The sequence below is a fragment of the Topomyia yanbarensis genome, chromosome 3 (genome assembly GCF_030247195.1).
Source record: "Topomyia yanbarensis strain Yona2022 chromosome 3, ASM3024719v1, whole genome shotgun sequence".
Taxonomy (NCBI): domain Eukaryota; kingdom Metazoa; phylum Arthropoda; class Insecta; order Diptera; family Culicidae; genus Topomyia; species Topomyia yanbarensis.
The window spans coordinates 88184183-88207500 of NC_080672.1; the positions used below are offsets into that span (position 1 = coordinate 88184183).

The 23318-nt window shown below is 39.9% G+C and overlaps 1 protein-coding gene across 1 annotated transcript in view; it reads right to left on the reverse strand.

Annotated features, from left to right (window-relative positions):
* The window catches only part of LOC131686688 (frizzled-like), a 120991-nt gene that overhangs the window by 45428 nt on the left and 52245 nt on the right, over nucleotides 1–23318 (reverse strand). The window contains exons 2-3 of the mRNA XM_058970571.1: nucleotides 22761–22880; nucleotides 18141–18335 (exon numbers count right to left, since the gene is read on the reverse strand). Coding sequence (XP_058826554.1) covers nucleotides 18141–18335; nucleotides 22761–22880 — 315 coding nt within the window. The remainder of the gene's footprint in view (nucleotides 1–18140; nucleotides 18336–22760; nucleotides 22881–23318) is intronic.

The following is a 23318-nucleotide window of genomic DNA, read 5'->3' on the forward strand; positions in this document are numbered from 1 at the left end:
AGCCATCAATTATTGGGGCCTTCATAACGATGAGCAGTTGCATGCTAAATTCTACACACGGTTCGAAAGGTGCTACAAATACCTAACTGTCCGAGGAAGAAAGTACAACGTTTCAGTTTGAAACGAGAAAGAAAAGAGCAATTTTCTGAAAAGATGTTTTCGACCAAATAAATTTTGTCCCCGGTTGTGAACCACCTAGAAAAATGCCCTAAAAATGCAAAAGCGTACGTGTAAATTGATGTAGGTTCGCAGAATTTTAAATATTTAGTGTACGAAATTTATCTCCGAAACGAAACTATTTTTCGTAATTGAAACAAAATGTTTCATTTTTTACTAAATGTTTCTATATAGCGCGAATATTTCGTAAGTCACACGATTACATTTTCGTTCAACAAACAAAATTTTAAAATATTTTTTCGCCCGAACTTTTAGGTTTGATGATGGACAACATCGATTTTTTTATATGAAAGAGATCGATCTGGCATAATTGGCAAGGTTCTACTGTATCGATTTTGTTGGTTATTTTCGCTAAAATGAAGTCTAAGAGAAACGAAAGCTAAATCAATTTCATTGCGAGTGTACGGTTCAGCTTTGTGAGCGAAGGAATTTCACAATCGCGTGCCAATGAGCGTTTATTTGTTCACGATTGAGACTGCGTTGATCAGATTATAAGTGCTATACCGTTCACAGGGGTGTTCATACTAACCACAGGGGTTTTTTTGTTTTTGCTTTGGCCGTAGTTGCCTGTGAATGATCACGATGCATGTTCGCTTTTGTATGTTATCGCGAATCGCGAGCGTTTGTATCTTAGCGTGCATCTAATTTCTCGCGTATAAATTTTAAGGTTAAGTGTTTCGGCTATGCAGTCTGCGGTTTACAAAAACACTATTTTGTCTTCATCCGACGTTTCGGTCCATTTGGGACCTTTTTCAAGGATTCGATAATGTGTGTTCTGTGGTCCGATGTCTTGTTTTGCACCAAGTGATTGACATTTGTCTATCCAAATTTCGCCGCTTCGATTCGTGTCCACATCGATTCTCAGATCGAAACGCTTTTTCTTTTACCTCGAAAATCAGGCTGAACAGATTTCAACCAGCTGACAGAGTGCACTAACTAACTAACATCTTAACTTTTTGTTAGAGATCAACATGGAAAGTCACAATTGTTTTCATTACAAAATGAATGGCTGTTTTCCTAGTTGACACTTGAAATGGAAATTTAGGAATAAACCAGTATAAATTGTTGTTTGAAGCACTACGTTTATCAAAACTGATACATGCAATATTGCTTGAAGATGTTTGAAATATTGTCAATTTAATTAGCCTAGGTTGGTAACAAAACTCTATAGATGCTTTATAGAATCTCATCAGAACGGGTATTTTCAGCATGGGGTTGACAAGTAGATTGCATAAATCGATTTCTGGTGCAATTTTAAAAACCAAGATGGCAATATCTGGATGACAACGTTCACTATAACCCTATTTGCAGAAATGGTTGAAGAGTAGATAACGGAAATCGATATCTGACGCCATTTCAAAATTCAAGATGGCGACTTCTGGTTGAGCTAAACTCTTTATAACCATAACAAAATGAGTATTTCCGCCAAGAAGATGAAGGAAATCGAAAGTCCATTGATATGTGTATTTTCGGAAAGAAATTACAGCAATTTTAAGAGCCAACATGGAGACTCCGTTGCAGTTAAACTCTATAAAACTTTAGTTATTCGAACAATTTCGGAAGTGGTGAACGAGCAGATGATAGAAATCGGCAATTAACACCATTTCAAATCTTACCGTTCCCGATCAGAATGAAATAACATGATTATAACAGAACACAATTTTTGTAGCATATTGTGTTATAAATTAGGTCTCGTTAGTAGTTAAAATAACAGAAATTTATAACAAATAACAAAGCGAGATATAGTTTTGAAATATTTCTGTTATGTGTTTCTGATCGGGTTATGTATCCAACAAACAAAAACTTTTAACAGGCCAACAAAAGTACTCGCGTACCCGTCAATTAAAAAACTTATAAGTATGGCATTTTCAACCGATTTAGACACATTTTGGTGTTTGAAATTGAGAAACTCATCCACTTTTAGAATCTAAAAAATGTATCGGATGAATTCATCCGATTCCCAGTAATTCGGGTTTCGGGAGGGATGTTCCAGTACTAGGAAATGATTTGTGAATTGTCACAAAATCCTAGCAATATAGGTATCAAAATTCTTGAAATTATCTCAGAAGTCTGTTATTCAACATTACAGATCATGGGGCGATGTCACCTCGGAACGACGATTTATGACCGCAAGAGAACCTGCTCTGGAATGTCCGTTCCGGGGTCAAATCACCAAACGGTTCCGAAACCATGAGATACAGTCTCACGAGGCATTTACAAGAATTGTGATATCCATATTGTCGGTATTACATTGAAAATGACAAATAGTATCCCAATACTGCAACATTCCTCCGGAAATTCGAATACTCCGGAACCAGATGAATTCATCCGGTTAATTTTCACAAAGTTTAAAAGTAGATCAGTTCCTGAATCCAAAACATTTAAAAGTGTCCAAATTGGTTAAAAAATACCAGTTTGCGGGTACCCGGGTATCCTTGTCTACTTGTTACGTAGTAAAAAACTCCAAAAGCTCTTCCTCAGGTTTCCCTAAAAGTTATGCTTGGCGATGTTCTACGATGTCACTAAATACCAATTACCTGCTTGGGGAAGAACACTTGAATTTCCTGGATTGAAATCTGAAAAGGTACTCGGGTCGGATACATAGCGGTTAATTATGTTAATTTCTGGTAGATCAGTAGTAGTTTTGGAATCGGGTTGGGTAGTTTATGACAAATATCGATGTGTGACGCCATTTCACCATAGATCACAATTTTTAGATCTCTTATCCTTTAAATTTGTCTTGACTACGAAGACTCGGATGTTGCCATCGTCCACTCTGAACATGTGAACCACTCTTCCGAAATGCCATTTAAGGGGCAGCATGTTTTCATCTTAAACCGGAACCATTGTTCCGATGGCGACTGTTTTTATCCATTTGGCGAGTACACATTTCTTGCAGTGGCAGTCCGGACAGGTACTCTGTTCTTTAGAGCTTCAACAGTATACGAACGAATCCCCGATAGGAATAACGTGAGAACATCAAGAGCTTCGGGATAGTGTAAACATATCAAGATCTAGTGTTTGACTTTCAAGGATCAACAGAGGATTGCGTTAGAGATCGGAAATTGTGACAATTCCTAATCTGAGCCAGAAGCGTTGTCAGTCGTGCGGTTGCTGACGTAAAATTTTATTCAGGGTGATATTTCAGTGACTTCACAGCCATTTTTCAAAAACCATCGAAATTCGGAGAACTAAGATAGATGAACTTTAAATCTATGCCGTAGCGCGAGCACACCAGCGAGACACAGCGAACTTCATCTGCTGCGAATTAAAATGGTCTGCAAGTTTAGTTAGTTCGCTTGAAGCTCCCTTAAAATTTATTGTTGAACTCTATAAGCTGCTGTTTTCTACGACGAGAAAATAGCGTTTCAAGGCGACGAGAAATGAACCAATATCTACGTGGAAAAAAATCAGTTTGTATTTACAAACGAATCACGATTTCCTGAATAAAATCGTAACAAATCTCTAAATACTTAATGTAGGAAATCGCCCAACACGTGCTCGAGCGGGTAGAGAAGAGATGTTGTATGTAACTCTCTGCTCTGACGGTATTACGGATGAGTTGGCAAACTGGCTCGTACCCAACGAGCTCGAACCGTCGTTTTCTGATCATGAATACATCATTTACGCGGATATCTAGACATCGTCACATTTCGTAATCTCAAATCTACAAACTAGAACCTCTACGAAGAGGGCTTGGCGACTAGGTTTTATGGGTATGCTTCAACGAATGAATCTCCAAGTGACTTGGATGAGGTCGTTGATAAAACAATCTGTCTCATAGTAGCAGCAAAACAAGAGGCTTGTCTGCTTCGAGTTATGCGTGCTTCTAGAGAAACACCTTGGTGGAATTCCGGAAACTTGTTCGACTCAAACATTTATGTAAAAGAGCTTGGAATCGCAGACGCAGGGACGGGTCGGAGGTATTTAAGTTGGTTCGCAAAGCATACAAAAATGCCCTTCAATCCTCTGAGTGAAGTGGTTGGAAAAGCCTCTGCACAAATGCCTCAAGTCTCAACCAGACTAGTAGATTAAATAAGTTACTTTCTAAATCGAAAGACTTTCACGTCAGTTCGATGGGAACTGCTAATGGTGAATAGTCGTCTGACGAAGATGTAGTATTCAACTGTCTTTTTGATACACACTTTCGAGGCTGTACGGAGCCATCACTAACGACTACCCCTGAGTTCTTTTCAGGTGGTACTGATTCTTGGGCATTTGCTCGTAGAATTATGAAAACAGAATCGATTATATGGGCGATTAAAAGTTTTGCTCCGTATAAGCCTCCGGGAAAAGATGTAATCATTCCAGTTCTAATACAAAGAGGATATGAACACTTCAACCATATCTGTAGTCTTGCAACAGAATACATTTCATTAGCTTGGCGAGAAATAACTGTAAAATTCATTTCCAAAGGTGGCCGCGTTACTTATGAAGAGGCAAAGAGCCTTGAACCTATCAGTCTGACCTCCTTCCTTTTCAATTCTGTGAAACGTTTGATCGACCAATAGATTCGGCGGAGGAAGTCTACTACCACTCTGTTACATAATGTTGACTACAACATCGAAAATGCTTATTCGCGAAAGCAATCACGCTTAGGAGTTTTTCTCATGAACGCTTTTCAGAACATATTTTTCGAATCCATTTTGGAAGCAGCACGAGCTCATGTCCCTTCATATATCACGAACTGGATACACCCAATGCTTAGCAACCGATATCGAGGATCATCGTTAAGACAAGTAGAGATAAAGAAACTGAGGATGTCCTCAAGGTGGTCTGCTGTCACCGCTTCCATGGAGGAAACCTGATGAGCTTGGGTTTCCGACATGATTATCATGTAATGATCACCGGAATTTTCGTCAATACATTTTTTATTCGTTCGTTGCAGTTCTTTGACTCTGAAATTATTGTCGCAGATTGGGTGAAGTACGTTGTGGTAATTCTTCACATCTATTTCAGAATTAATAGTGCTTGCGTGGCATTCGGTCAATGTAAACGAGCTTTCGGTAAACATTCGGGATTCAAACCCAAGTACATTCGGAGGATCTACACAGCAATTGTTAGGCCAATACTGGCATAAGGGTGCCTTGGGTCGTGGCACATGGGAGAAGACACGACCATCCAATCAAAGGTTAACCATCTTCAGAGGATGGTCATCATGGCGATTATTGGTGCGCTCACTCACGACAACACATACTGCTGCTATAGAGGCACTATTGAACATAAATCCTTTATATGTTTCAGAAACAAGAAGCACTTTCTTGTGCATACCGTCTTAAGATTACTGGGCTCTGGAACAGTGACCCAATAGATCGTGAAACTAGCCACACAAGACTGTGGCCCCAAATGGTTACTTGGGATGAGTGAAAACTTGTTCCCAGAGACCTTACACTCACATGAAGTTTTCCATTAAAAATTTTTATTGTGAGAATTCCTCCTCGCGAGAAATGGCTATCTGGCAGGATGGATCGACAACTTGAAGAATAAGTAGTTGGTTATACTGACGGTCATTTGTTGGAGGGCCGAGCCAGTGCTGGTCTCTATTGTCGTGAAATAAGATTGGACCAATCTCATTCGTTTAGTAGACACTGTACCGTATTCCAAGCGGAGATCTTCGCCCTTCTGTGTGACGTACAATAGGTACTGCAACGGGGAACTTGCGACAAAAGAATGTATTTTTCTCTGGCAGTCCCTGAAAGCTGCCCTGAAGGCACTTAGTTCGGCAAATTCGAGATCGAAACTAGTAATCGCATGTCGAACTCAAATCAAGGAGCTTGGCATTTCAAATACTATCAACGTTTTATGGGTACACGGGCATTCAGGTATTGCTGGAAATGGAAATGTGTGGACAAATTGGCTGGAGCAAATACTGCAACTGACTTCTTTGGTCCAGAATCACTTTTACCACCTGCAAAAAGTTGAATAAAGTATGAGATTTGTTCTTGGGCTGCATTCGTACATGCAATATTTTTCCAAGCACAATTTCAGTATTCTAGTCAAAGCACTGACTGGGCATTGCAAACTCAATTATCAGATTCGTGTGTTCTTTGTGAACTCAATTACGGAATTTCATACCATTTAATGCGAAACTGCTATGCAGTATTGAAATATGCGTATTCGGCTTTTTGGCTCTTTGTCTATAGATCGGCCTATGCATAGCTATGTACAGGGAGCTTAACCTCAAGGATAAGTAATTGTTGCCAGCTCAGTGTGGTAAAGAGCTATAGGCTTTATCAGTAGGGTTCAATATTCCTTCGTGAGTGATTCTATTACGTTGTCATTTTCCATTTCTCCACCTTTTTCTTTCACCTCCCATTCCCTTCTCATCAGGCAAGTGATGAGCCGAAATGGCAAAGCACAAAACTCTGAATAACACGGGAACAATGCCAATCGGGGTGTTTCTGATTGCTGATTCTTGATGTTTTATCAACATTCTTGCAAACAAGTCCAATAATAATTATTGCTCAAGAATGAAATAACATTGTGTGGATTAGCTTGTTTTTTCAGCTTAAGGAATTGTAGAAATTTTCACTTGATAAAATTCTGTATTTTCCACATGATTTTTGCCTTTCTCATACAGAAAGGTTATGCAATCACTCTAAAAATCGCTAAATTACACCCGGCCCGGAGGGCCGAATGTCATATGCCAATCGCCTCAGTTCGTCGAGATCGGAAAATGTCTCTTTGTGTGTATGTATGTATGTGTGTATGTGGAAAAAAATGTCACCTCTGTTTCTCACAGATAGCTGGACCGATTTGCACAATCTCAAATGAAAGGTACAACCTTCCCATCGGCTGCTATTGATTTTTTTGTTGATTGGACTTCTGGTTCCGGAGTTACGGGTTGACCACACAGCAAATTCCCATATAAACTGAAATGAAAAATTCTCAAATCGAATTTGCATTTAAAATGCATGAAACGTTGAGATGTGATGAAATCTCGAAAAAAGTTTTTTGACGAAAATTAACTTTTTTGGACTATTTTTGCCTTTCTCATATAGAAAGGTTATGTAATCACTCTGAAAATCGTCAACCTAATTCCGGTCACAATGAGGGGTAGCTACTTTAAAATTAAAACTAGTTTAAAATTTCTTAAGAAGTTGAAAATTTTCGGTAGGGTCCGGACCCCCCGGACCCTACCGAAAATTTTGATCCGCCGCTGGTTTCGAGCGATGTTTCAGTATCGACACATAGTATCTCAAGATCGTGGCTGTCGATCCATTGTATGTATGTGCAAATCGTACTGAATATGTAATATACATTTCCATCATTGTATTGGGCTTGGTGACTTCTTCTGATATAACAAGAATTCCTGATCAATCCAGGGGTATTCCCGGAAAGGAATATCCCTAGATTGCCTTGGGTTAGTGGTAGACAACTTTAAATAAAGAGACCTGATGTGGATGATATAACTCGACTGGACTCTGTACTGCCACTAGGCTTGTCACTTCTCACCTTAGCAGGTGGTAGTACCGATGTCTTGGTCAGGCGGGAGGAGTCTTACAGAGAATTATCGGAAATGGAAGCTATTGGGTTCAATTCCCGATTCTATCAAGTATCTTCCCGGAATGGAAATTTTCTTGATGGACCTTGGTTGTTGGCGGAATATTCGAAAAGTATCTTGTTACGTTCTTTTGAAGGAAAGGCTATGTCTGCAAATTGAACCAGTCCGTTTCTTTTTGTTAACTGGTTTTGTTATGGATCAAAATATTAATTATCTTTTAGATAAATCGTTCAGCTCACACCTTTGTGGGGGTATGAGGTGGGACCCTCATCATCATCATTGAACATAACCAGCCATTGAATCGTAGTTTGGACTAATGAGAAAGGCACAATTGCACCATTAGTTGGATTAAAACAGGTTTTTAGTATATATTTAGGCTCATAACAGGCAGATAGCCTGCAAATTTTTAAAAATCGTGGAAAAACATATTTTTCGGCGACTTTAAACAAATTTGTAGGCCGTTTGTTTTAAATAAATTATTGAGAAAAAGTCGGAGAAGATGGCTATTTCCAACCACCAATAGCAAAGGTCACAAAACTCAGTATATTTTATGCTTCTTCCCGAGTCAATGCAAAGCGACATAAATAGTTACTTTTGTATTGTGTGCCATGTCTGAAAAACAGTTAAAAACTGTAACTATAATTGTTGCAGAATCGCAGAAGCAAGAAGTGGTGCTTCGGCCATATCTGGTGATTTATTGATGTCTCACATAATACTAGATATAGGGAAGTTGCCCTCATCGAGTTCTACCATATCAGGCACTGAGCGCTCTTGGAGTTCAACAAATTGACCCAGGCGAAACGATTTATGGATGATGAGAAAATAAATGTTCGGCTGCAAGATCGGGCACTGCTTAAATGCAGATTCATGTCACATTCGGGAGAAATGTATTCCATTCCGAAGGACGCACGTAGGAACTAAATCCTGGTATTTCAAATAGTGTTTATATGGTGAGAATGTAAGTGAACCGATCTATTTCGTGGTACCGGACACTGTGGTATAATACATAATACGATACTACCGTTACACAGAGAATTCTTTGCACATATTAAGAACAAACTAATTCGTACGAGTTCTGTGAAAAACGGAACATTACGGTCTACCTTGCTCAGAAACCGCTGTTGGCTACTTAGGTAATATTGACAATGGCAAAAGCTGCGTCAAGTATCTCAAAATCTACAACCAGTACCTTCGTTAAGGGACTTCACGCTAATAAGGAGAACAAGCTAGAAAGAAATCAGATGTTCGCCTACATAAAGGGCAGCAACTAAGATGATTACACGTTAGAGTACGATTGCGAGATAGAAATGAACGACACCCAAAACACAGTTGCAGAGGAAACAAATAGATATAACCGAGAAGATAGTTTTTGTTTTCGCAACATTTTGACGCGGTGAAGCATCAGTTTCACTGAGATTCGTCCACGAATACACTCATGCATTATTGAATTTTCTAATGTGAAAAACCTGTTTTAATACACCTAGAGGTGCAATTGTGCCTTTCTCATTTCCCCAAACTATGATTTAATAGCTGGTTCGTACAATATAACTTTATGGAAATGTCTTTCATTCTTATTACACTTGGTAAGTATATATAAGAGCACCTTTTTGCATTCATCGCGGTATCGGTTTGAATCGGAGTTTTCTATGTGATCGACCTCCACAACCCGTAACTCCGGTGCTGGAAGTCGAATGGAGATGGAATTTAATATCAGTTTCTGGGGACGCAACACCTTTCATTTGAGACTAAGTTGAGCAAATCTAGCCATTTTCGAGAACCCAATATAACCGTTATTCTGACTTTGGATGCTTCCGGATCCGTCGATGGTGGCCAGTGTGGCCAAAGAGACTTTGAATGACTGTTGGGGACCTAGATCTACAAATTCAACAGTTGTGTTTACATTTTGGAAAAAAATCACCTTTTTACATTCATCGCAGAATTCGTTAGAATCGGGATTTGCTGCGTGATCGTACGTATCACCCTGTAATTCAGGAACCAGAACTCGGATCCACACAAAATTCAACAGCAGCTGATGGACCTTTCATTTAAAATTAAGTTTGTCAAAATCGGTTCAGAAAATTCCGAGAAACCGATTTGGAAAAATCAACAAATTTTGTTTTGTAACCATACTCTTCAACTCGTAATTCGGAACAAGATGTCGGTTGAAAATGAAATTCAATAGCAACCTATGGGAATATTATACCTTTCATTTGAATCTTAGTTTGTAAAAATCGGTTCAGCCATCTCCGAGTAACCGATGTGGACATTTTGTTAACAAATCCGCACATACACACATACATACACACATACACATACATACATACACACATACATACACACAGATATTTTGCGATCTCGGCGAACTGAGTCGAATGTTATATGAGACTCGGCCCTCCGGGCCTCGGTTAGAAAGTCGGTTTTTGGAGCAATTGCATAACCTTTCTATATAAGAAAGGCAAAAGAATAATATTTAATTAGCTTAATAAGCATGAGTTCAATGTTATCTTCATGTGATTATAATTTGCAAAGGTTGGTGGAATGCGTTTGAACGTGTAGCGAATGGGGGTTTAGTAGAGTGGGTGTGGAGATGCGTCAGAAATCCTTCATCTTATTTCGGCATACGGGGTGGATGAAGGAAATCTGGGCGTGAGGGTGATCCAAGAAGAGGGGAGTGATGAAGGAGGGAGGTGTAAGGGCAAGGTGGGGAGGGGGGGGGGGAAGGGGCAGCTACGCTGTACTCAACTGCATATTTTGCCTTCCATTTGAGACTTGGTTTGAGAAAATCGGTTCAGTCATCACCGATGAACCGATGTGACTTTAATTGTGGAATATGCCCGGAATTCCGGACTTCCGGAATCGTCGATAGTGGACAATATATTCAAAGAATGTTTGATTGGCAATCAGTGATCTAGATCTACGATTAGAAGTAATTTGGTGACCATTTCAATAGTTTTTAGCCTCTGAGGTATTACGATTGTACCGATTTATATGGGAAATTCCAGTGTATCCTTACTAACACCCCTGTAACTCCGGAAGCAAAAGTCAGAACCGAATGAAATTCAGCAGCAGTCAATGGCATTACTGTATCTTTCATTTGAAATTAAGTTCGTAAAAATCGGTAGAGAATTCGTTGTGGAATGGGTGTGATATTAGCTTAGGAACTTGGCGGGTTCCCCGAGGGCGTCATGAACCGTCATAAGTGGCCAATGTGGTCAAAGCTGCTTTGATTGATCATTAGTGATCCAGACCCGCAAACTAGAGTAATGTTACATCAATTTTAATATGTTTTACATCATTTGAACATTATGGTGGTACCAGTTTATATGGGAATTTGCTTTGTGACCGCACTCTTCAACCCGTAACTCCGGAACCGGAAGTCGGATCAACTAAAAATTCAATAGCAGCTTATGGGAGCGTTATACCTTTCAGATGAAACTAAGTTTGCGAAAATCGGTTCAGCCATCTCTGAGAAAATTGTGTGAGTTTAAATGACACACACACATACACACACACACACACATACATACACACACACAGACATTTGCCGATCTCGACGAACTGAATCGAATGGTGTATGATACTCGGCCCTCCGGGCCTCGGTTAAAAAGTCGATTTTTACAGTGATTGCATAGCCTTTCTTTATATGAGAAAGGCAAAAACGTACATAGTAGCAATGAAATTATTTATCAAGAAATAGCTTTTTTAATCGGAAGCCAATTACTGTTAAAAATATATTAGTCAATCAATCAAAGAATTAAAAGATAATGTTTGCTTTTAATTTTCGCTCTTAGGTTAAGTTCACACCATACACCTAATGTTGCAACCAGCAGCAGCATTTTAGTCGCTTTTATGGTTTCCAATCAATATCCATGTAAGCTTGCAAATGGCGTAACAATACAGCGAACAGACATCAATAGGCAATCACGAAGAGCGACTAAAATGTTGTGACTGGTTTAATCTATAAGTCAGTAAGTAAGGATAAACGTTTGAATTTCATGTCTTCAGTATGTGACAGTCTCTCGCTCTGTTTTTTTCTCGTTGTGAAATAAAATGATATAGATGATCAGAAATCAAGCAGAAAATAGTGTAAAAATAAAAAGAACCAGCTAATCGAAATCTTTTCTATACACGCAACACGAGTGCTTTCGGAATTGCACTCTGGTGCACTTCTCATTTCGGTTCAAAAAAGGACATTTTCGAAAGCAGTTTTCTACTTCGGACAGCTGTTATGCGATGGGTACAACAACTTTAATTGAAAAATGTTGTTTGCGCCAGTTTTGGAATTGGATTCATACGAGGTAGTGAGACTTCACTGTAGTACAGGACAGTTAGGTATCGCATAATGAACCAACGAGCTTAGGCGTTACGGAACAGTTTGTTGCGTTCACCGCTTATACTGCAGTCTGTTTTCTAGAAGATTCTCACTTCCTGAACAAAACAGTTGTGTTCATCTAAAAGTTGCAGCTACCTATATATAGTACAATTTAAAATCTGAATAGTTCGTATTCATAGTTGGTTAGTATCAAGTCATTATTCATAGTTGATCAGTATCAACTTGTAACAACCTTATCAAACTACAAGTCATAATATAGAAGAAAATGAATTACATACAGAACAGTGCTACGTTTTACATTGAACAGTTTGGGCTTATAATAAGTGCCTAGTTCTACTGAATAAACCCACAGAATTGATCGCGAGTTCTTACTGCACCGTGCACCGAACAGTTTTCCTAGTCATAAAAATCCGACAGCTCTACAGACGTTGATGTGCGGAAACATTTTGGTCCTTCGAGCCGGATTTATCCGCTGTCGGATTTCAATACGTTACGCCGGTCGCGAAACGTAAAGGTGTCGAACAATGTAGACGTATCTCTTGAAATCATTCAAATAGTCCTGAACAGGACAAGAAAAATGCAGTATGAGCAACTAAACGGCTGGCGAAAAGAAGCCAGGTTATGTGACGATGCGCGTCATTATGTGCTAGTTCCGACGTGTATTTGGACTACGGAAAACGAAATAGACAAAGTTCAATCAAATCGGCTGGTGAAAGAAAGCCAGAAAGTGTGACGACGCGCGTCACTATGTGTGTGTGCCCAAACATCTTGCCAATCGGGCGAAAATCTCTCACAACACAGTACAACACAGTGAAATCGAAAAATTAGTGCTTGAATCAACAAACGGTGAATTGCGCGCTAACAGACTAAGTTACAGACCACGAACAGTGAGGCGCCATTTTGAAAGATAATGGGGCGTCTACTAGTCATTTTATGCAAATATATCACGATATTCTACCTACGCAATCGAAATAGTTCAACCGAAAATCAGAACATTTTCATTTGAAACTTGCGGTCTAAAATGTCTCCACCTATCATTCCCCACTCGTATTGATAAACGGGCGAAATGAAAAATGTGTCGACCTGCACGAAATCGAGGCAACATGCGCTCACGGGTAAAACAAAGCAAGTGTCAAAACGGACAGTCATTCGGAATAAAGTGTGCTTCAGTACAGTCGGTGTTCGTGTCGGTCCTGTGAAAAAAATGGATAAAAGCCAATCCAATCGGACCACGTTTGCGGCTCAGTGTGAAATGGCGAGGCGATTATTGGGCATTTCAGAGCAAATTGCCGACGGTGCCATGTCACGTGAAGAAGTGGACTTTATCAACTCTACGGCAGCACTAGTGCGAAAGTGGTGGCGAGAAAGCGCGTCTTCTCTTGGCACGGACGGCGTCGTCCGCGGGGCGAACGAAGAGCTGGAGGAGTCATTTTTAGTCCTGTTGCTGAAGTCTCGCAAGGCAAACCACACAGTGACCCGGACGGTGGCTCCATCGATGGCGAAGAAAAATCACCAAGGAGAAAAAATAGTCCCACCAAGATGCTATTTTTGTAGGCAACAACACTTTTTGTTCAAGTGCACGGACTTTCATGAACAGACGCCAGGGAAACGTTTCGAGTTTGTGCAGCGCATGGAACTGTGCTGCAACTGTTTCAGCCAGGATCACAGTACTGCAAATTGTCAGCAAGGATCCCGTTGTCTTCGATACAACAGAATGCATCACACCTTACTGCACATAGCGGTCCAGGTGTAATTACAGTACAGTATCTATATAACCATCATTACATTGTTTGTTTTTTCTCATTTGGCAAGGAGCCATTATTTACTTTGTTATTAAATACATTTATGAACTATTGGTTAACCTTTCATCCTTTCAACCTGAGCCCTGCTGTGCTGTAAACAATCCGCTTCGCTAATCAACTAAAACAAGCATGAGTGAATGAAGTGAAATTTGCTCAGATGTTCTATAATTCGTGAAAATTTAATAAACACATTCATATCGGAAGAGAAGGAAGAGGAATCCATCCGTGTTAGTCCAATCAGACCATGAAAAGGTAATGTCTCAGTTTGTGCGGTCAGTTATTGCTACTGTTCTGTTCCAAGTCGCTGGCAAACCTACTGGTTAGACCTACTGAAAGGCTAAATCAATGTTTCTTTTCGGATTCATCATTTCACTTTGAGTGACCCGGGAACGGGAACGACCTTACAACTTCGTTAACGTTTGTTGCAGCTTCATGACAATATCCAGGCCTGCTCACAATCAGTCAGGCGCCCCTACGGTACTCGGGGACAACATTAAGGTCCATTCAGCTGAATGGCAATGATCATTCTGCGGTGCGCGACAGAAGGTCATTCAAGCTTGTAACGTAACAAGCACAATCTCTTTCCGGACTATCGCGGGAGAGATTGCTCGTCTGTCTGCCCATCTTTGGGAGACAATTCTTCGCAGCAGCGGAGACAAATCAGGTAGCACCTCAGTCTATTCACTAGATGAGGATACAGTTCAAGTCGTAGGCTACACTGATACACAGCGCACAGTTTCGTCGTGAAGTTACCAGCAACCTAGCTCGCAAGGGTCAACAGATATAATCCGGACGTGGTTCCTAAGGAAATCAGTTCAACGAAATCACTACGAGACGCGTGTTGGATGGAAGATATTCACAACACATCATCGTCGCCAAGCAGCGATCGCGAAGGCTATAGGGCCACTATTCGCGAGGAGCAGAATCATCCCAACAGTAGCAAAATACACCGCCGGATAGAATCCAGCCCTGACTCCGGACATGCAGTCAGCACAACCGACGAGGCAATCGTCGCCAAGGGCGACCGCGGAGGCCACGGGGCCTCCGTTTCAGGGAAGTCTTTTCATTAAATTATTGTTCCTTTAAAAAAGCACCCTCTTCTATGTTCTAGTGTACATCGTCATCGTTAAATACGTCATCAACCAGTCGGCGGCACTAGCCGCTGAATTGTCGAAATTAACGTCAGTCTGCCAGCAGCACAGGCCCGCTGAATGACACGAAGCATCTGTCGTCCCATCAGATCAACCCGTCCACACAGACGCCGAGTCCTCGGAAACAACAGATTGTCAACAACTCATGTGGCAGATCACCTGTACCCGAACAGCGCCACTCCACCCCTCCACCATACACCATTGATGATGATGAACCGTTTATCAGCATACATCCTTCACAACGGTTGTCCGCAGATGGCCACATATCTGAAGTGGCTTCGAGGTTCCAGCAGCAAAGCAATCGGAGGTGGCATGGTTCTGATTGAAGTGGTCAGAACTACCACCTCAACGCTAACCCAAGTTAAGTATTCCTGTTATCGTAAATGCATCAGAAATGTATCCACTCTCCCTCACAGGCACTACTACAAAGGGCTGGCGACATATCAGCAGATTATTTAACACAGCAATGGTCACATCATAAAATCATCAGACTACCAGATAACTGCAACTATAATCATCACGAGGGGTGGAGGAGGTTAAGGGAAGTAGAGCAGCACACCGTTTACCGGATGGACAAGGCTCTACATTCGTAACATGGAAACAGTAACAGAAGCAGGATCAGGAGTGGTGGGACCAGCGGAGTCGTTCGGGTCTTGTTTTATCGACGCCGGCTGCATAGCAGTTGACGGAGTCGAACTCAAGTCTCCCGTCCTCGACGCCCATGGTACACCACCGATCATCAAGCAACACGACACCATGCGGACACTCTCACGAATCGCAATGCATGGGAAGCACCTCATGCGGCAAACTTTCTCTGGACCCAAAGGTTAAATGATAACATCATAGCAACCCAGTTTACAGCCAAAGGACTAAACAGCAACAGCGAAGGGTGATTTCTTCAACAGCAGCAGACTCATAACCACTAATATTAGCAAATAAGAAGTGAAGTTATTAGCAGCATATCTTAGTGTAGGACTGAATAGTACATAAGTACATCTCAGGGTCTATTGAAAGATCCGTCTTTCAAGGCGGGCGGTATGTTTGCGCCAGTTTTGGAATTGGATTCATACGAGGTAGTGAGACTTCACTGTAGTACAGGACAGTTAGGTATCGCATAATGAACCAACGAGCTTAGGCGTTACGGAACAGTTTGTTGCGTTCACCGCTTATACTGCAGTCTGTTTTCTAGAAGATTCTCACTTCCTGAACAAAACAGTTGTGTTCATCTAAAAGTTGCAGCTACCTATATATAGTACAATTTAAAATCTGAATAGTTCGTATTCATAGTTGGTTAGTATCAAGTCATTATTCATAGTTGATCAGTATCAACTTGTAACAACCTTATCAAACTACAAGTCATAATATAGAAGAAAATGAATTACATACAGAACAGTGCTACGTTTTACATTGAACAGTTTGGGCTTATAATAAGTGCCTAGTTCTACTGAATAAACCCACAGAATTTATCTAAGTGATCGCGAGTTCTTACTGCACCGTGCACCGAACAGTTTTCCTAGTCATAAAAATCCGACAGCTCTACAGACGTTGATGTGCGGAAACAAATGTTTCCCGAATTATGGTAAACTAACCCTGTAATTAAACAAACATTACAACTTTCTTCGAGAAGACATACATCTCTTCCAATCTTGATGATGATTTTAAAAAGAAAATTAAGATCTAATTATTGTTATTCTAAACCCAAACCAATGTTTGAGCAGATTACTGCAAGTATGATAGCATGAATCCAACTGCCAGCAGCAACTAAATAGTAGATCATACACACTGCCGCTAACAAAAGTTTTGCAAAAGTTTCACAAGAAACGAATGAATTGCATTAGTTTAAACACAGAGAAATTTGAAAGAAAGCCTTTTTTGTAAAGAAGAAGGAAGTGGTGTGTGTCTAAAGCAAGTGATAGTGAAATTATTGAGCTAACCAATATTTATAGTTTCTAGTCATTTTGGTGGTTTCATCAATGCTACATTTAACAAATTTTACGTAAATTAGAAGACATCAGTAGTCAATCTTAAGTGATTCTCTTTCAATCAGTGAACAATTTCCGGGAAATTGAGTTTAATAGATTAAATTCTGGGTAGTTTCCATTATTAGATTAAATTATTGAAATATATATTGTCCAAAAATCCATCAATTGCTTTGATTGATTGCTGAAAGTTGATAGATCTAAAGTTCTTATTCTTGCTTTGTGGAGAAATTGGTAGTTTTTTTTACACAATTTTCATTTTGCTAATGAAAATTACTGGTCTGCTTTTTGTCATAGTCTGATCTAGACAAATTAGTTTGCGGTATTTTGAATTCGTAAGTCCAATGATATAGAAAGTATTTCATAATTTTTTTTGGATCTGTGAAAAAATCTGAGTACTTTACAAATATTTTTTTTATCATTTGTCTGATAATATTGCCGAAGATAATCTTTAATGTAGTATCATTTAAATTGAAACTATCATTAAGTTGAGTTAACGCAAAATCCGGGTGATGCCATAAATCTAGTAATAGTGGCGAGATGGCTGATCAAGAAAATAGAAGTTGAATCGTTTCGCCGCATCTGCAAATCGTCTGCCCGATCAGAAGATTTAGAGCAAATTTCGAAATTCTATTTGTTCGAACATTCTCTGAGACGGTAAACATTCCATGGAGATGACCTTGACATAGGTTCTGTCATTCATCACTATTCGAATTGACAAATGCGTGTAAAGCTTCGTGAGACGGGTTTTTTGAATATTACTTTTCGTCATGTAGATGGGCAACTTCGAGCCCGAAACCGGTCGACAAAAAAAGGTAAATTTTTAATGCTTTTCATAGTTGGTAAGGACAGTTGGTGTCATGTCCTGTCTCGCGCCGCGTTTTTGTGAGTGTAAATCGAGTCTTTACGTTGGCACAGCCTCAAATTACAGGTTTTTGCGAGCACATGGAAGCAATAAGATGTTTTTTACTCCTAAGATAATTTGAATAAAATTTTAACTAAACATTCTTTTAAAAGTCGATGAAAAAACAGAGTTTTACCGAGTGCCAAGGTATACATTTCCAAGCAGGAAATAAAATCAATATCTAAACAGGTCTGAAAAAACAGATTACCAAGGTAGCAGGTCACGAAGACTAGAAATCAATCTTATCTAAAACAAACCAACATAAACTCAATATAATTATCTCGTCTTACCTGCGTAATGGTCGCCAGCATCTGCATCCGGCCCAGTTTTATGTGTGGCTGGAACGGCTCCCGGCACGCTACCGAATCGCCGGCCCCCAGTCCGGCGACGTACGCACAGCCAACGATCAGATAGCAGATCGCCAGGAACACAATCGGTCGCTCCGGATATCGAAAACGCGACGAATCGATCAGAAACGTGAGCACCTGTGTGTAGAGAGGGAAAGAGAGAGAAGCGGGTAAAAAACGGTTTAAAAACTTTATCACCACCGCCGTTTCGATTGGAATGAAAAACGACTGGACAGATATAATTTCGGTCCATCAGTCGGACTCATTTAAATGCGGACGTTGTCCAATGCATCGATGGGAATCGGTCGTAAATTCGCTCGATGGTTAGTTCAGGTTTGGACAACCAACGCGACTGATTCATATCTTATCCTCGCTCTCGTTGGGCTGCCAATAAGACCACGGAATATCGCGACATGGACGCTAGTTTGCATCCGATGCAAATTGGTACAAAATATGTGATGCAAGCACTGATTTGCTGATTTCGTTTTACCGAACAAATGAGACCCACACGTCCACAGGATGAGCGGTTCGAAAGCTATAACTTTCCGGAGGCCAGCCCCAAGAAGGTGGCAATAACTTCGCAAATTCTACATCCCTCCCCATCGATGCTGCCTAATGAACTACTATATTCATGAGCGGATACTCCCGGGAACGATAGAGCAACAACAAGAAGCAAACCAGAAGGAACACGACTTAACTGAACCAGTTCAGTGTTCTTCGAGCAAGAAGCGAACATGTGCCCCGGTTTTTCCATCGCCCATCGCCTTTGGTTTCTTGTTGCTACTTTCTGCCATCGCGGAGATGCAGGTAGATGACCGTACCTGTGTCCATTCATCAAAGCAAATCTGCTGCCTCGTTTCTAGAAGTGCCGGGAAGCTAGTAATGTTTGCTTTCTCAAGTTTCACGGACACAGGTTACCCGGTTTACCTTGCCAACGAAGCTGCCGCGCAAAACGAGTGGAAGAAGAAAAATCGCAGCTCTTAATCAATCTAAGCTGCACGGCTCGCATTAATAGTGGTGTAGCAATTTTTAACTTCCTGCTCTTTGGGGTTCATCCTTGTTTCGTGGGTCCAACAGTTTTTTCTACTCCAACGTGATGATGATTTAGCAAATATTATTGATAGGTGATCATACCGAAAATGTTATTCCGGATGTTCTGTGAAATCAATCTACGCGATTTACGCGGTAAAGATCTTCATGGTTTGTTTTTGTGTTGATAAAGGGCTATTTATTACAAAATGATTGAAGATCAATTGAAAATGAAACAGCTGAGTCCTCAAAAAAAAATTCTTGGTATTCTTTTTCAATTTTCAGAAGAAAATTTTAAATTGTCATTGACTACTGATTTTTTAAATGATTTAATAATTTCTAATCTATTTGAGCAAATATTTTAGCCGTTCAATCGTTTATTTATTCATGCAACTGTCCATTTAATCTATTATTTCTTTATTACTTTATTCCTTTATTTGTTTATTCCCTTATTCCTATATTCCTATATTCCTATATTCCTATATTCCTTTATTCCTATATTCCTTTATTCCTATATTCCTTTATTCCTTTATTCCTTCATTCCTTTATTCCTTTATTCCTTTATTCTTTTATTCCTTTATTCCTTTATTCCTTTATTCCTTTATTCCTTTATTCCTTTATTCCTTTATTCCTTTATTCCTTTATTCCTTTATTCCTTTATTCCTTTATTCCTTTATTCCTTTATTCCATTATTCCTTTATTCCTTTATTCCTTTATTCCTTTATTCCTTTATTCCTTTATTCCTTTATTCCTTTATTCCTTTATTCCTTTATTCCTTTATTCCTTTATTCCTTTATTCCTTTATTCCTTTATTTCTTTATTCCTTTATTCCTTCCTTGTCTCTTGCTTTTGTCTCTTGTCTCTTGTCTCGATTTTCAATTCTCGATTCTCGATTCTCGATTCTCGATTCTCGATTCTCGATTCTCGATTCTCGATTCTCGATTCTCGATTCTCGATTCTCGATTCTCGATTCTCGATTCTCGATTCTCGATTCTCGATTCTCGATTCTCGATTCTCGATTCTCGATTCTCGATTCTCGATTCTCGATTCTCGATTCTCGATTCTCGATTCTCGATTCTCGATTCTCGATTCTCGATTCTCGATTCTCGATTCTCGATTCTCGATTCTCGATTCTCGATTCTCGATTCTCGATTCTCGATTCTCGATTCTCGATTCTCGATTCTCGATTCTCGATTCTCGATTCTCGATTCTCGATTCTCGATTCTCGATTCTCGATTCTCGATTCTCGATTCTCGATTCTCGATTCTCGATTCTCGATTCTCGATTCTCGATTCTCGATTCTCGATTCTCGATTCTCGATTCTCGATTCTCGATTCTCGATTCTCGATTCTCGATTCTCGATTCTCGATTCTCGATTCTCGATTCTCGATTCTCGATTCTCGATTCTCGATTCTCGATTCTCGATTCTCGATTCTCGATTCTCGATTCTCGATTCTCGATTCTCGATTCTCGATTCTCGATTCTCGATTCTCGATTCTCGATTCTCGATTCTCGATTCTCGATTCTCGATTCTCGATTCTCGATTCTCGATTCTCGATTCTCGATTCTCGATTCTCGATTCTCGATTCTCGATTCTCGATTCTCGATTCTCGATTCTCGATTCTCGATTCTCGATTCTCGATTCTCGATTCTCGATTCTCGATTCTCGATTCTCGATTCTCGATTCTCGATTCTCGATTCTCGATTCTCGATTCTCGATTCTCGATTCTCGATTCTCGATTCTCGATTCTCGATTCTCGAATTCTCGATTCTCGATTCTCGATTCTCGATTCTCGATTCTCGATTCTCGATTCTCGATTCTCGATTCTCGATTCTCGATTCTCGATTCTCGATTCTCGATTCTCGATTCTCGATTCTCGATTCTCGATTCTCGATTCTCGATTCTCGATTCTCGATTCTCGATTCTCGATTCTCGATTCTCGATTCTCGATTCTCGATTCTCGATTCTCGATTCTCGATTCTCGATTCTCGATTCTCGATTCTCGATTCTCGATTCTCGATTCTCGATTCTCGATTCTCGATTCTCGATTCTCGATTCTCGATTCTCGATTCTCGATTCTCGATTCTCGATTCTCGATTCTCGATTCTCGATTCTCGATTCTCGATTCTCGATTCTCGATTCTCGATTCTCGATTCTCGATTCTCGATTCTCGATTCTCGATTCTCGATTCTCGATTCTCGATTCTCGATTCTCGATTCTCGATTCTCGATTCTCGATTCTCGATTCTCGATTCTCGATTCTCGATTCTCGATTCTCGATTCTCGATTCTCGATTCTCGATTCTCGATTCTCGATTCTCGATTCTCGATTCTCGATTCTCGATTCTCGATTCTCGATTCTCGATTCTCGATTCTCGATTCTCGATTCTCGATTCTCGATTCTCGATTCTCGATTCTCGATTCTCGATTCTCGATTCTCGATTCTCGATTCTCGATTCTCGATTCTCGATTCTCGATTCTCGATTCTCGATTCTCGATTCTCGATTCTCGATTCTCGATTCTCGATTCTCGATTCTCGATTCTCGATTCTCTATTCTCGATTCTCTATTCTCGATTCTCTATTCTCTATTCTCTATTCTCTATTCTCTATTCTCTATTCTCTATTCTCTATTCTCTATTCTCTATTCTCTATTCTCTATTCTCTATTCTCTATTCTCTATTCTCTATTCTCTATTCTCTATTCTCTATTCTCTCTTCTCTATTCTAATTCTCTATTGTCTAATCTCTAATTTCTATCCTCTGTTATTCATTCTCTAATCTCTATTCTCATTTCTCTATTCTTCGATTATTGTCTCTCTGCATATTCTATTTTTTTATTCTCTGTATTTTATTCTCTATGGCATTTTACTAATTTTCGTTCTCTTTTTTATATTCTCTGATGTTCACTTTTCGTTATCTATTTTCAGTTTCAGTTTCTGTTTATTCTGTTTGTTTTTTTTTTGTTTGTTCTGTTTGTTCTGTGCGCTCTGTTTGTTCTGTTCGTTCTGTTTGTTCTGTGTTTTTTTGCTTTGTACTCTTGTTCGGTTGTTAGGAATTATATTACTGTTTGTCCTGTGTTTTATATTCCCAGTTTGTTCTGAATCTTTTCTTACTATATGTGCCATTGAATATTCTGTTTTGCGTTGTGTACTATTTTTCCGTATTCACTGTTAACTACTTTCTTTCCCTTGTTCAATATTATTGTTCTACGTTAATTGTTTACTTGTGGTCATAATTTATGCTTAATTCTGAACCCTTTTTCCTGTTTTCTAAACATTCAGTTATTAGTATCTTCCTATATTTATTTCCCTCAATTGCGTTAGTAAAATAAGTACTACATTGGCTAGAAAAGATAGCGCTCAAAACGACCAGCAACACCAGTATTCAGCCTCATTTACAAACTAATTGAGAGTACAATATAATGTTCAACAAAGTTCGCATTCGCGCACGGGTATACGAGCCGATCCTCAGTCAGCCCCGAACATGCATGTATCTTCAAAGCGAACCATATGCAAAGGCCCGAAAGGCAACTCACCGTGAACAGACAGCTTGCCACGCAGACGGCGGCCCACGAGCCGACCCAGTACTTGAGCACGGTCCGTTCGTTTTCCGAGAAGAACATCGAGTTGCAGGGCGCACCGCAGTCTTTCGTGACCTGGAAAGAGAGGCAAGCAAAACGAAAACAAAGTGTGAGACAGAAAGAAACACTTCAATTTAAATACATAATAACCTATAAAAAGCATAATGAAGGGTGTTTTAATTATTAAGGAATAGTGTAGAATCCAGTTTTGCATCAGTGGTGAGCTCAACGGTTCCGAGCAGCATTCCATCTGCTGCCTGTTTACGGGAAGTTGAACACTAAATTGTGAAATTTAATATCGTAACATGTGCGCGCTCCAGGTTCGATCCAGTTCCATCAAAATTGGATCAGTTCTGCGAAACCCAATTTCACGCTACATAACGTAAACTATTTCCATCGTTAAGGTTGCAACCGCATGAAAACGGTCGGTATTCGGCCAACAGCTTTGATATGCAATATAAATAATTATTCCAAGGTTTATCTGTCCCGAACCGTATCAGATATAGCAGAATC